Source organism: Mesoplodon mirus (genome assembly GCF_964341445.2).
Source record: "Mesoplodon mirus genome assembly, chromosome: 19".
Lineage (NCBI taxonomy): Eukaryota > Metazoa > Chordata > Mammalia > Artiodactyla > Ziphiidae > Mesoplodon > Mesoplodon mirus.
The window spans coordinates 4,122,993-4,137,441 of NC_138995.1; the positions used below are offsets into that span (position 1 = coordinate 4,122,993).

The 14,449-nt window shown below is 55.3% G+C and overlaps 1 protein-coding gene across 6 annotated transcripts in view; it reads right to left on the reverse strand.

Annotated features, from left to right (window-relative positions):
- The window catches only part of KIAA0513, a gene marked incomplete at its 3' end in the record, with an annotated part of 59,725 nt that overhangs the window by 11,546 nt on the left and 33,730 nt on the right, over positions 1-14,449 (reverse strand). For 4 of the 6 annotated variants that reach the window (XR_014292025.1, XM_082605610.1, XM_082605611.1 and 1 more), the window contains 7 exons: positions 9,525-10,028; positions 7,387-7,486; positions 6,538-6,611; positions 3,732-3,802; positions 2,363-2,567; positions 1,618-1,658; positions 1,096-1,174 (listed from right to left, as the gene is read on the reverse strand). Coding sequence is in view for 5 of the 6 variants with exons in the window: in XM_082605610.1 (XP_082461736.1) it covers positions 1,096-1,174; positions 1,618-1,658; positions 2,363-2,567; positions 3,732-3,802; positions 6,538-6,611; positions 7,387-7,486; positions 9,525-9,859 (905 nt within the window). Of the gene's footprint in view, positions 1-1,091; positions 1,175-1,617; positions 1,659-2,362; positions 2,568-3,731; positions 3,803-6,537; positions 6,612-7,386; positions 7,487-9,524; positions 10,029-14,426; positions 14,447-14,449 lie in introns of those variants that run through there. The other 2 variants (XM_082605613.1, XM_082605614.1) reach the window with 2 other exon arrangements.

A 14,449-nucleotide genomic window follows, 5' to 3' on the forward strand; every position in this document is an offset into this window, starting at 1 on the left:
GCGGATGACAAGACAGCAGCTGAGCCTAGAGGGGCCCAAGCTACATCACGGACAGTGGGACCGGGGCTGCTGGACTCCTTCTCCCTGCTTCCCCCCGAGGCTGGCCCTGCAGGGCGGGCCCTCCTCACGGAGGCTTCAGGAGAGCTGCAGCCCAGCCCTGGCCGGCCGCGTGCCTCACACACCCCATTCTGCTGCACCAAGTTCTCCCACCGCCGCTAGACCGTGATCCTCGCGGGAGGGGCACGTCTGACACCCTTTGGGTTCCAGGTGCTACTACACCGCCTACTTGTGAGGAAGTAAAAGCCACCGATGGAGAGGCTTCAGAGGGAAGAGAGCGTCCTCAGAGAAAGACAGAGGGCGAGATGTCCCCTGACCACTGGTCTCCCACTGCAACCACGACCGTCACGTGTGTACATTATTGACACATACAGAACAGCTGTACTAGGATATAAGTCACATACTGTAAAATGCACACTTTTCAAGTACACAATTCAGTGCGTTTTAGTATATTCACGGAATTGTGCGACCATCGCCACTATCCATCTCCGGGACGTTTTCATCACCGCACTCCCGGCTTCCCCCAGCCCCTGGCAGCCACCGATCTGCCCTGTCTCCAGGGCTTTGCCTCCTGGACACGTTGTGTACATACACTACGTGGTCTTTTGTGTCTGGCCTGGGTCGCGTGGCAGAATGTTGTCCAGGTCCACCCACGTCGTGGCAGGTGTGGCTGCCTCATTCCTTTACGTGGCTGAGTGACAGCCCACATTTCGTGTATCCACCTCTGGGCTCTTACGAATAACACTGTCATGAACATACGTGCACAGGTTTTTTGCTTGAGTACCTGTTTTCAACTCTTTTCAGTATCTACTCAGGAGCAAAACCGCCGGGGTCACGGGCTAAGACTCTGTTTAACTGCTGCCCGACCATCCTCCGCAGTGGCTGCTGCACGGGACAATCCCGCCAGCCGTGTACGAGTTTCCCATTTCCCTGCACCCTGGCCCATCTTTTCTCCTTTGGCTCTCCCAGGGGGTGTGAGTGGCCCTCACTTCTGATGGAGACATGGGTGCTGGTGACTCCGGTCGCGGGTGGCCTTACCAGATGGGCTGCTGCTTCAGGTGTGTGTACAGGTAGATCTTCTCCCCTTTCCTCTCCTCCTCTGGGCTGCACACGGTCACTGCGGGAGGGGGAGGGAGACTGAGCGAGGCAGAACCCCCCCCACCGGCCCGACTCCAGCGACCCTCCTCCCAGCAGGCCCCGCACCATCCCACAGGTCACACAGACATGCAGCGGAAACTCCATGGCACCTGCCCTGCGGCCCTCGGGCCTGGCCCTGAGGACTCCTCCCCAGGGAGGGCCCCGGGAACAGCTCCCCCACCGCTGGGGATACTTTCCTTGACTCCCCTGGGATGAGGGGTTGATCCCCAGAGAGGCGGGTTTTCCATGGAAATTCAGTAAGTGGTTAGAGGCCAGGGCAGAGGGCAGTATGACAGCGTCCCCTGCGACGGGGGAGCTGGAGCCCCAGGCCTCCGGGGACCTGCAGCTCACCGTGGGCTGGACTCAGGCCCCGTGGCGCTGCTGCGGCCCCGCCCGGCCCCGCGAGCACAGGTAGGCACTCACCCGTCTTCCGCGGCTTCTCCTGGGGCTTGTCCTCTTTCTCCCTTGGGGAGAGAAACCATAGCAGTGACAAAACGACCCAAAGAACCCTGCTACGTCGCTGAAACGGGATGATGCCCATAACCAATGTGTAAATCAAAGGTGGTCTCCTCTGAAAACATGTTTGTGAAGTCAACGCCACATGTACCAACTGCCAGTCTTCTAGAACTGAGATGTGTTCAGGCTTCTTCGTGCCATTTTCTCTGAATCCAAGACTGTCCAGACCAGAGGAGGAATAAAGCCAAGTGGCCTGGTTGTAACCGAGCCGTCGGAGGGGACGGCGGGGACCACAGGTGCCCCTTCTTTGTGGAAGTCTCGGCTCCTGCACTGTTCTGAAGCGGCCCCGCCCCCCGCGGGTCCCCGAGTGGCTGTGGGAACACCGCTGCCCTGGGGAACGCGGCTTCTCTCACGGCAGCGGGGGGCGGGGTGCAGGGAGGGGGTGTAACTCCCCTCCTGCCTACCGACAATTTCCGCACACTCCTCTCCAGTCCTAGAAACGCGGGCCCACGGGGAGCATCCCAGCACGTCAGCAAACGCAACAGCGTTCGGAAGCCCCAGAAAACTGGAGGGTGGGGAGGCAGCTGCCCCCCAGGAGCAGCTCTCAGGCCCCAGTGACGGCCGAGGGTGCGGAGATGCTCCTGTCACTGGGCCAGGGTGGCCTCCTTGTCACACCCACGGTCGGAGAGGGACGCACGCAGGCGACACTCACTCGCTTCTCCTGGCCAGGGGCCCCTTGGGCTTGGTCTCCAGCCCAAAGAAGCCCTTGACGTTCTCCGTCTTGGCCGACGTGTTCTTCAGAAGCCGCTCGGCGATATCCTTCTTCTCCGCTAACCAGCTGTTGGCCGACTTCAAGTAGGAGTCGATGCTCCCGACCGGCTTCTCCTTGAACTCGGAGGGGAGCAGGTGTGGTTTACCTGGAGGGAGGGGGAGAGAGCAGGGATGAGAGCCAACTGGAACCACGGAGGCCGGGGCCACCTCCCTCCGCCATCGTCAGACACGGCGGCGGTGGGACGCAAGAGGCTCAGGAGGCCTGTGGGCACACGGAGAGCCGGGGCCCCTGCCCTCTCGGGTGGTCGCTGAGCACCTGTGTGTACAAACCAGCCAGGTGCCACCAGGGGCTGCAGAGGAAACAGGCAGGGATCCAGCCCCAAAGAAGCACCAAGTCCAGAAGGCGGGGGAGCAGCGCACACAGGGAGAGTATAAGGTACAAAGTGATGGAGGAAGACACGAGAGTCTCTCCTTGTGGAGGGAGGGGGCGTGCGGATTCCAGACGGCCTGGCTGGCACCTGGGCTGGTCCTGAAACAGGGAGGCCATTGGACGTGGGAGAAAAAGAGGCATGTCCCTTCCTAAGGCTGCGCACGGACCGAGGCCCAGGCACCCCGCGGGCCGAGATGTCCCGCCCCAGATCAAAGGGCTCCACGCTAAGGCCGTCAGAGCAGCTGCTGCAACAGCGCAGAGCAGCAGGGAGAGGGTGGGCTGCCGAGGTGAGGAGGGGACGACGCTGAGCTGCAGAGGTAGGGGACGCACCACAAGCGCCAGCCCACTGGTGCTGCGCTGCCCTGGCCCAGCTCCAGCCCACAGGCAAGCCCTCAGCAACCCTCTCCTCAGGGCGGCCTGAATGAGTGCCACTGGTCACAGCCCAAGGAGCTTAACACGGGGAGCCCCCCAGCTGCCCCCAGCTGCGATTCACCAGGAGGCCCCAGGGCCACGAGCCCGAAAAGCTCAACCCACACTCTGCCCCAGACCCCGGGCTGCTCCAGGTCACCCCCGTCCACAGCTGACCCTGTGTCACATTTGGCCAGAACGTGAGACGCCGTCCTGTGTCTACCCTGCAACGTCCTGCACATGTGTCTACTTTCTCGCGTCCTCCCAGCCAGGACCGTCAGCCTCCTGACCCACGCTGTGGACCGTTCTTCGCCTCCCGTTCTAGGGGTCTCCCTCCTCCTTGTTCCCGCCCTAATATCAGCTCCCTTTGTTTTCTGGATGCCTCACAGCTTTGCCTTAAGAAATCCCCACTTGACGTGGCGTTGGAAGGTGACAGGTCTGCCTTCCATGTAAGCTGCACCCCGGGTCTCACCGACGTGATAGTAGGTGAAGCACATGGTCATGAGGTTCTTTGCAGGTCCAAAGTCGTCCATCTGGTGACACCTGAAATGGAAAGGGGGTGACTGGCTGACGGACCCTTCCACCGGATTCTCTCTGCACGTTCCTGAGACAAGACTAGCATGCTCCTCAGACACCTCTAACCTAGCACCTCACTCCCCAGACACTCCAGAGGAGAAGCCACAGAAAGAACTCCCCTGGGTCCAGGCACCTGGCCTGGGAGCGGCTCTGATTTGGGGCACTAAGGTGCTCACCACCCATCCGCCTGGCCTCTTTCACTTTCAAGGTGGAATAGCCAGGGCCCCACCCCAAGGAGCAGACCCGGAACTGGAGGTCGGGCCTCAGGTCTCAGGCTTAAACTGTTGGCCCCCTCCAGCCCCTACTTCTCAGGAATGAGCGGTGACTTAGATGATACCCCCCCAGATATGGGTAGCAGCAGAGTCACCTGGCGGGGGGGGCGGGGCGAGTGAAGATGTGGATTGCTGGGCCCACCCTGGAGTCTCTGGGTCAGCAGGTCTGGGGCAGGGCCTGAGAATGTGCATTTCTAACAAACTGCCTTGGGAAGCTGATGTTCTGAGGCTCCTGGCCCAGGGAGAGCACTCTGAGGATGACTGGGAATACGAATACCTATGTACCGTACACCACTTGCTGAAAATCACATTAAAGTACTACGCGCCAGAACCTTTGCTGTGCAAAAGATGTCCTACAAATATAAAGGATTATATTAATACTTACTGTATTATACCACACTTACTATATTGAGAGTATGAGACATACATGGATTCATTCAATTTAGCAAACAAAAAGGGGGGAAACACTTCAAACAGAGGGTCTGTCTGCCACTAAGAATTGGTACTGTTACAGTGGCAGAAGCTACAGTGAGGTCCACTGTGGCACTGTAAATTAGAGAAAAAGATGAGGAATCAGCTAAACGCCCATCAACAGGGCAGGAGCCGAATTACTTATGGGGCATTCGTGCGTTCATGTATTAGAACACCTCACAGCTGTTACAGATGCAGCACTGAATGCAAATGCACGGCACGGCCTGTTTAGAAAAAATATCTATTTGCTGGCATGTGCACTATTAAGAGTAGTTATCACCGAGAGGTGGACCAAAAGTGAGAGAATAGGGTGTGAAAGAACACCTCCTTTCCCTCTTAGGCTTCTGTGCCTCTGCATCCTGTTCCCTCATGCTCTTTGCTTTCCTGTTTAGTTTTTCACCTTGGACTAGTGTTACTTAAAGAAAGAAAATCAACAGAAATTATCTAGACAGTGGGATGAGGGCCATTTTTGTTTATCTTTTTAACATAAAAATAACAAATCTAAAAAACTAAATGTCTGTAAGTTCTTTTTTTTTTTTTTTTTTTTGCAACCACATAAAAAAATATACGCTCACAGACAAAGTAATGAAAAGGTTCTGTGTTTTGGCAGGGTTGGAACTTGAGGTTAACTACCCCCCCACCCCCCACCTACCAGTTTGCTTATTTAAGGAAAAACTGGAAGAAAAATTGAGAATTAGATAAGCACGTTGCCATGTGGACAGGCACCATCTACACAAAATACAGGTTCCTGAAAATTATGGATGCAAACGTCTGGAGGTCAAAGGGTCTTCAGGGCAGGAAGCCACACTGACCCCCGACCCCCTGGGGCTGCTTTACCGAAGCTCCGGAAGCAAGCAAGCATGGGCCCTTGGCTACCTCAGCGAGGGCCTCTCTTCCCTCCGCCCACACTAGCTCCCAGACCCAGATCCCAGCCCCCGCCCCTGGGGAGCACACCCTGAACTTGGGACATTCTGAGCAAGTGCAGGAAAAACAGGGGCTCCTGTCTTTTGGCCATTTTCCTCCAGTACATGCCCCGTGCTCATGGGGGACAGAGAAAGCTGGGGAGACACCGAGACAGGGAATTAAAGTCAAGAGAGCAGCTACATTTCTGCTGGGAGAAGGGGAAGGAACAGGAAGGGAGGGGTTTTCAGGCCTGGAAGGACACAAGGGACACAGAGAAGCGGCCACGGCCTAAGCCAGGGGACCAGGACCTGCTCCGAGGCCACACTGAGGTGAGGGGGGGGATGCGGGCTCAACCGAAGGTCAGATCAGGGTCAGAGCTTCCCTCCCTGTCCCACGCACTTCCCCCACACCCCATGATCCCCCAGGCAGACACGGCCGCTCCGGATCACACTGCGGAGGGCACGTCCGGCTCTGATGCACGTCAGGATGTAGGAAGAGGGTCAGGAGTCCTAGAGCCGTGGGCCTCAGGAGGAGGAGCCCCTCAAGGCAGGTGGCCGTCCCCCCCGGCCACACGGAGGTGGGGGGCCCTTCTCCCCAGCCCACGCTGTCCTGGGCGATAAAAGGCCCCAGTGGTGCCTCATTAGAACTCAGGGCGGCGATGCCATCCAAACATCTCATTAGCGGGCGGTGACCCGGTTTGGAGTACTTCACCACAGGAAATCCAGAGGACCCCAGACCTCAGCTGGAGGAGGGCAGGGCCGCTGTGTAATCACAGCCTGTCCTGGGACCCGCAGGAAGAGACCGACGGTCCTCTGATCGCTGCTGGCAGGTGGGGACCGCTCACTCCCCGCCATGAGATACTGGTCACGACTTCCAGCCAATGCTGCCACCGCGGGGGAGGGGGGTTGGGAGGGGGGAAGGGGAGCAATTGAGCTGATGACGCATGCGGCTGGTTCTCACGACTGGGGTCTCCCAGGTGGGGAGGGAGGGAGGGAGGGAGGACAGGAGGTCAGGACGGAGGTCAGGACGGAGGCGCTAAGCCGCAGCATCACTTACTCAAATAGGACCACGGCGAAGGACTGCACCAGGCGGTAGAAGGTGGCCTCCGAGACGCACTTGGAGTTGCAGCGCTGTCCGGGAAGAGGGCAGCCGCGTCAGGCGGCCGCTGGCGGAGGTGCACCCAGCTCAGAGGGGCTGCGTGCTCACCCCGCCCAGCATCTCTAAACACAGCTGCGGCAGGAGCCCAGGACAGGCCCTGCTCCCCAGAGACCGGGACCCAGCAGAGGGCTGCCCCCCCGCTCCCCCAACCATCACTCGGGTGTTTCCTGTGTCTCCTTGTGAGACTTTTAAAACTATGAACTTCACGCACTCACCCACGTGTGGGAAAGTACAGAGGGATGGGATGACAACGCTGGCTGTTTTCTGGGTGGGTGATGTATGGGCAGTTTCTCTGTTTTTGCTTATTTGTATTTTCTAATTTTTCTTGGAAGAATAAATTATTTGTGACCAAAAAATACTTTAAAAATGAAGAACTTAATCTACTTTACAGGAAAAAAAATAATACTGGCTGTTTTTAAAGCTTACTGTTTATCTGAGCTTACATACATGGCTGTCATTCTCTTGAATATTTTATCTTTACAAAAATGGAATATTGTAGGTTATTTAATAAAAACATGTGTGGACATAGCCCATGTGCTTGTCTTTAAAAAAATGAACTTTTCTGGAATTTCATGAAGTTAACAGCCCAGCATTCCTTTCTAGTGGGGCACCTTCCACTATTCTAATTAGACTTTATAACATCTCTAGACGAGCTTTACGCTTTTGCCTGTGGGATCGTTTTCCTCAACTCCCTTCTCCAGAGCGGGCGGGCTGCCCCACACCACAGCCCGGCGTCACCCCTCTTACCTGGGCGCTCACGTACCGGGCAAACCATTCCCGGCCTTTTCCGTTCTCACTGCTGCAGTACTCTCCGAACTTGGCTTTCTCCTCCTGGTCCAAGTCCTCCCTGGAAAAGAGGGCAAAGGGAAAAGACAGGAAAGCTTTAATCCTCTGCAACAAAAATGGCTACAGTAGGGAAAGAGGAAGGAGAGGAACTCCTAAGTGCAGTCGGCCCTCGGCATCCGCACCACGGAACCCCGACAGTAATTCGCCCCCGCCAAGTGCGGATGCTCATCTCAGCCTCCGGGCAACCCCGAGAGGAAACACTTATTATTTCTGTTTCCAGGATGAGAAGCCTGGCTCGGAGGATCACACACAGCTGGGGAGTGGCAGGTGGGAGCCCCATCCAGACCTCCTGGCTCCAAAGCCCACGTGCATTCCCCCGACCTCCTGCCTCAGTGAGGTCCGGGTACTCACAAGGGTTCCATAACTCTCCAAGGGCTTGGTTCTCCAGCTCATCCAACTGCCCCCCATCTTTGCTGCTGAGGTCGGTATGGAGCCACCGACTGGATTCAAGAATTCCTAATGTGCTCAGTCTCAGCAGGACCCACTGAGGCCAAGAAACACAGAGGTCTGACGCCACCTCCAGCCATCAGAAGGAGGGCATGGTTGCTTATTCCTCTGCACTTCTGAAGAGCCGGTCTGCTGACTCTCCATGGCTCTGTGTGAGGGGTGAAGATCGGGGGACCCCAGGCCTGAGGGTCGCCCCCTGCCAGGGTGGACAAAATGCTCACCTGATCTCAAACCACTTCCAATCATCTTCGTGGGGGGACCAGTACTCTACCCCAAATGTAATGACTAAAAGGGGGAAGCAGCAGGCTGAAAATCCACTGGCTTCTGCAATTTCATTTATTTAAGGTTTTATAGAAAACATCTTGGTCTCATTTATCCCAAATACCAACACCAGATGAAATGTGAGAATTTGCCAGGCGTTTGCAGGGAGTTTTGGAAGGCTCTTAAAGATGCATCCCACTCACTTGTCCACGTTCCATGTTGCCGACTGCCTGTCACAAATCTAGAGTGGCCTTCCCGGCAAATTAGTGAGCTTCTGGGCTTCCTCCCCTTTTCATTAACTGGGTGTACTCGGAGAAAGCTGACTAATTTCAGTGTCAGTCAAACAAAATGAGTAGGAAGCCACATCTACTGCTCTCCCAGGATGCACTCAAAATCAAACATAAAAGCAGTCTGGGGACAGTCAGATATTAGGATCCTAGAACTCTCCCCACTTCTAACTGCAGAGAAAACTGAGGCACACCTGGAAAAGGTGGAAATCAACCTTGCCAGTTAACAAACGAGGGGCCTAAATCTCAGCAGGAAAGGACATCCTCAGTGCGTGGCGTCAACAGGCAGAAATTCTTCTTAACGCTTTAACGAAATGGGAAAAGGGTCCCTTCAGCCAGAGCTCCTCAGGCCGCAACGCATGCAGGTCTAGAGGTCTCGTTGAAATGCAGATTCTGACTCAGTGGGTCAGGTGGGGCTCACGACTCTGCATTTCTCACACATACCCCACCCCGCGACGCTGATGCTGTGGGTCCCAGAGACAATCTGAGGGGCAGGACCTCCGGCATTTTGCGCACCACTGTGAACGATGCAAGACCAGCCGTCAAGGCCTGAGGCCTGAACTGAGTTTGCAGCAGGCTCCCCTTTCTGCTGCTGTGACGGCAATAGCCGTGAGTCAGATTCCCGGCTCCTCGGCCTCCGCTCTCACCCCAGGCCCCCCCAGCGCTACAACTGTCACTGCTCCTTGTGTGCACTGTCAAGAACCACCAACGAGGGGCCAGAAGGAGGCGCGAGGGTGGGTCCCCATCCTAGCAGCTGCTTAAGGCTCAGCTGCCCGAGAGCATCCCAAGGGCCGCGGGTAACTGAAACCTCCTGGCCTGGTACTGCCCCTAAGTCACTGCCAGCTAATAACCACCTCTGAAGGCGCGCCCATGGGGGCTCACCCGAGGGGCCGCGGGAGCAAAGCCAGGGCCCTGAGCGGAGGGAAGGAGTGGCAGAAGCTCCCCACGGGGGCCTACGTGCACTGGGGTGGGGCGTAGACGCGAGGGGGCCAGCGGCTGGTGAGGCCTGGAGCCCTGGCCGGCGGCGCCCTGCGTGTGGCTCACCCTCCGGAGAAGATCTTCTCCACGTAGCCGCGCATGAACTCCCGGAGCTCCAGCAGCTCCTCATCCTTGGCCGAGTCGGTGCTCTGGTTGGAGGAGAAGGACTCGCTGGAAGAGCAGCGGCGGTACTGGCCCCAGGACGGGTGCGAGGGCGATTCGCCCATGTCGTTCTCGCTGTCGGCCGACTCCGTGGTCTCGCTCTCCGACGCGCCCTCACCCGGGGAGCTGTCCCCGTCCTGCAGCTTTGGAGACAGCACCTCCAGGGGCGAGGAGGTGGATGGCTTGGCCCCGGCCCCGAAGTCAATCAGCGAGCCCACGGGGACCTCGGGGGCCTCCATGGCTTGGCGGGGTGGAGGGCACTGCCGGCAAGGATGCTGGGCGGGGGCCGGTGAACGAGGTTCCCAGGTGCGTCAGCGGGAGCCTGAGGCTGAGCGCATGCGAGCTGCTTGGGGGCCGCTGGCCACCGGGACTGAGCCCTCTGGGGCGGCCCACGGGGCCCTAAGGCATCTGGAATGGAAGCAGAGACACGTCATCATCACCACGAGAGCTTCTCGTCATATAAGGGGAATGAATTAGGGCACGAATGCCCTGTAAGAGGCTCCAAACTTCCAGAATTTGGGCCACCTGTCTGCTGATGTCATCTTCCTACTGCCCACTTACCGTTAAACACCTGCTATATGGTAGGCAAACGATGAACAAACACACACCATCCGTCAGGATTTCTCCAAACTAAGCAAGGAGACCTCGAGGGGGCTGCACCCCCCGGCCCTCTCCCGACTTCGGCCGACCAGACTGAGGCCAGTCAGAACAGAAATCACTGCAGACGGCCGTCTGCCGCTCACTCTTGCTGGGTCACCAACCACTGAAGATGGTGTCGTCAGGCACATGCTAAGCACAAGGGTCTCCAAGGCCCACGTCTCTTCCTTCCTGGGTTCCTTTCTTAGCATTTTCCCACTCAAGACCCAGCACCTTCCTGGATGTTGGATATATGTCCCCTCTCATCATCCCCTTAAACCCTCCCATGGTTTCATTTTTTTCTTTTCTTTTTTAAGCACCTCACCAGACACAAGATCTGCTGGCACATTTTTAAAAATGATTTTCATTGTTTTTTGGCCGCACCGCGCGGCATGCGGGATCTTGGCTCCCCAGCCAGGGACTGAACCCGCGTCCCCTGCAGTGGAAGCGCGGAGTCTTAACCACTGGATGGCCAGGGAAGTCCCTCCCTCTGATGGTTTCTAAGCAGCATTTGCCGTTGGACCCACCTCCTCCTCCCTGGCCCCTCCCTGCACTACGGCCACCCTGGGCAATGGCATCCACCTCTGGTGTCTGTTTCTCCGCCCCTTAAGCTGGACGGTCCTCTCCCTTCTCCCCTATCTTCCTCCCTCAGCCCCAACCGGAGTTCTGTTCATCCCTCGAGGCTCGGCTTAGGGCCACCTCTTCTGAGAAGCTTCACTCAAACCCTGTGCAAACTATGTACTGATCCCTGTGTGGCCCACTGGCATTTTACTGACACTCATTTCTAAGTCTGCTTGTTTGATAGGTAGATGTGGGTATTTCTGTTTATCCCACTGAAGTACAATCCCCTGAGGATACCCCATGCCTCAGCCACCTTTGTAGCAACGCGAGTGCCCAGCACAGAGTCCTAACTAAGTGTCCACTGTACGTTTGCTGAATGGATGACCAGATCTGACCGTGAACACGCTCTAAGAGTCGGGAAGTCTACGGTGTAGGCAGAGCTGGGATTAGGATCTTCGCTTCTAAACCAGTCTCCTGCTGGTCAGTTCAGGGGTCACCTGCCAGTTCTGGGGCTCCCTCCCCCATGACGATGGGCAGACAGCTAAGCAGTAAGTCAGAGCCCTCCTGATATAAGAGTCCAACTTGATCCTGGGCAATGTCCCTATCCTCCACCTCTACAGACCCCAAATATCTAGGACAACACCTGGCAGACAGGTGGCTGCCGATACTGTGAAACTAATGCATCTTCTGAGGGTAATTCAATATCAAAGCTGCATTCACTGCCTGTTAAGAGCTTAATGTTCACGAATCGATTACGGGCTCCTCCAAATTCCCCAGCCCAGGATATTTTTAGATGCCCTGAGTCAGAAGGATGGAATGGCTGGCTCTGTGCCACTGGAGTGGCAACGGCCCCCCTTCGGAGAGTCCTACAAAGCCCACCTTGGTCCAAAACAGAGACGCATACACCTCAGCTCAGAAGAACTTTCTGGGCCAGGAGAGCAACAGGGAGTCTTAGGAGCTCAGATGGCAGCACAGACTAAGGAGTCGTGGGCCAGGGCCAGGGCAGCCCTGGCCCCTTCTCGCTGGTGGGGCCGGTGAGCTGTGGCCTCTGCTCTCGGGGCCAGAGTCCCCGCCAGACACTGAGGTCAGGTTAGATCTCTAAGGTCCTTCTGGCAACCACACTCACGGACTCTCCAAAGAACAGAAAATAACACCTATAATGACTCACCGGATATTAAAAATGAAAAATCACACACTAGGAAAACGTTTACAGCCACTATGATAGGAAAATTGAGTTAATCATATCTGTATGATAAATTCACCCACATCCAACTAAAAATCTATATTCTAATAGATACACAAACTACTCAAATAGGCATGGCACACAAGAGGAAATATTATTATTAAGTGCTTAGACAATTCTTCAACCCATACTAATGACCACACATATAGATAGGCAAATCAAAACAATTAGGTACCTGCTTATACTACAAAATAAGCAAAAATTTGAAAATTATAAGCCAAAGCAGATGAGATTAAGATAAAACTAATATTCTCAAACAATCCTGGCAATAGGGATAAATGAGATTTTAGAAAGCAATGTCTATAATTCTTATTTTTCTCTCCTCTGATCCAGGAACTCAAATGCTTGGAATTTATTCTGAGAAAATAATTCTAAACAGTCAAAAACAGTTATGTGGAGAAAAATGCTCGCTACAACATTATTTATAGTCCTGAAAAATAGGGGGAAAAAATCTAAATATAGTAAAGTGGCAAATATATTCTAACAACTTGATATAATGGTAATCAGTGTATGATGCAATTAGAAAAATGCTCACTTTATACTTAGGTAAACAAATATTCCACAATCAACAAATATTTACTGAATCCTATTGCATGCCAACCTCTTGCTTTGGGTGCTAGAAATACTGAAGTGAATGAATTTTAATTGTACTGTAATTACAATCACGTATACATATGAAAAAGGACTGAAAAAGGAGATAGAAATGTATTACGGTGCTGGCACCGAGGTAACCGCCCCTTTTTATTTTATTATCTTTAACAGTGGAGTTTACAATCAGTAAAAATTCAGAGGAAAAGGAAACAAGTTACTGTATCTTGCAACGTTTCAGGTGGTTGGTCTGAAGGGTGGCATCTATTTACCAGAGCAGAACGTGACAGCGCAGGAGGGGCAAGATCAGACCCAATTGTTACGGCTATTTCTGGTCCGGCCCAAGGCGCTCTCCCAGCGCCTTTCTAGCTTGGAAATTCAGGGAGTGCATGAGTCATCCTTTCCCAGAAGCCTCCTCTGTGGGCTCAGGAAGGAGCGGACAAGGTGAGGGGCCTGGCCCTGCAGGAGAAGAAGCAAAAGTGACGGGGGGCCCAGTCCTGGGCGCCATGTGGGCAGCGTGGGCTGCAGAGTGCGGGTCCCTCTGCCCGGGATCTCATCTCTCAGCCAACCTTGCTCCCGGAGCTGAGATGCAGGTGAAGTGGCCACTCATGCTAAGGGCCTTGGAAGTGACCCCACCCTCTTTCTCCAGGAAGGAAACATAATTCCGGGCCTCCGTCCAGGGCAAGGTGACGGTCACTCTCAAGACACCAGGATCACACACCTCACTCGACTGCCTGTGCTCTCCCAGCTGCAGAACAGAGAGGAAGTGGGCCCAGTGGGGACTGACTGTACTGTCCCCGAGTAGGGCCAGCCAGCGGCTGCCACTCAGGATCGTGGGCCCAGTGGGATCAGATCTAAAGAGCTTTCTATAAAAGTGCTGAAATCCGCTTCATGAAATCTTTCAACTCTTCAACACTGGCAACTAATTCAAATTTATTTCAAAGCACATCAGGGACCAAAGAGAACATGTCTGCGGATTGCACTCAATCCCTCTGCTCTGTCCTGTGTACAAGGAGGTCCCCAGACCCACTGCAGGGCCACAGGCTCTGAGACTCAGGGTTTTAAATCACAGTGGAATCTCTGCAAACAGACAGCGTGGATATTAAAAATGCTTTCTACAGACTTGCAGCCAAACAGACCTTCCTGCAACCGCATCTTTACAATTCACCTCTTAGGCCCTATGGCAGAAGCTTCTACCAATCAAATTAGGCTAAAATTCTAAGTCAGCCCATGTCTCTGAGCGCTGAGAGGGGGCTTCTTCGGACTGGAGGTCAGGGAGGTAGGTATCTGAGCTGAGATGGAGGGGGGCCGGGCCAGCCGAGAAGACTCGAGAAGGCTGGAGAAGGATGTCTTCTGAGCAGAGGGCAGGGGTCTGGGTGGAGGAACAGCCCATACAGAGGCCCTCGGCAGCCATGACTTCGGAAAGTTCAGGAAATGGGAAGGCTGAGGAGGGAGCAGGTTGGCAAGGGGGGCCAGGTGAGACACTAGGGGCCTCGACTGGGTTCTCAGGGTGATGGGCAGGCAGCAGTTTGCAGAAGAGAACGAGCGCAAGGGGGCCAGGGGAGGTGGTCCCAGCCGGCGCATTCGGGGGGAGGTTTCCTGAGCTCCTGCCCCGCCTCCCGCCCACATCCCCCCACCACGTGGCCCCAGCTGCGGCAGGAACTCGGAAGGAGATTGCCTTCTGTGGGTGCTGCGCCACATCCCCAGGGGCTTTGCTCAAACCCTGATTTCCCCAGCACCCAGGGCGCCCAGAGTGAGCCCTCCTCCAGCAGGCTGACCTTGGGCAATCCCACAGGTTCCC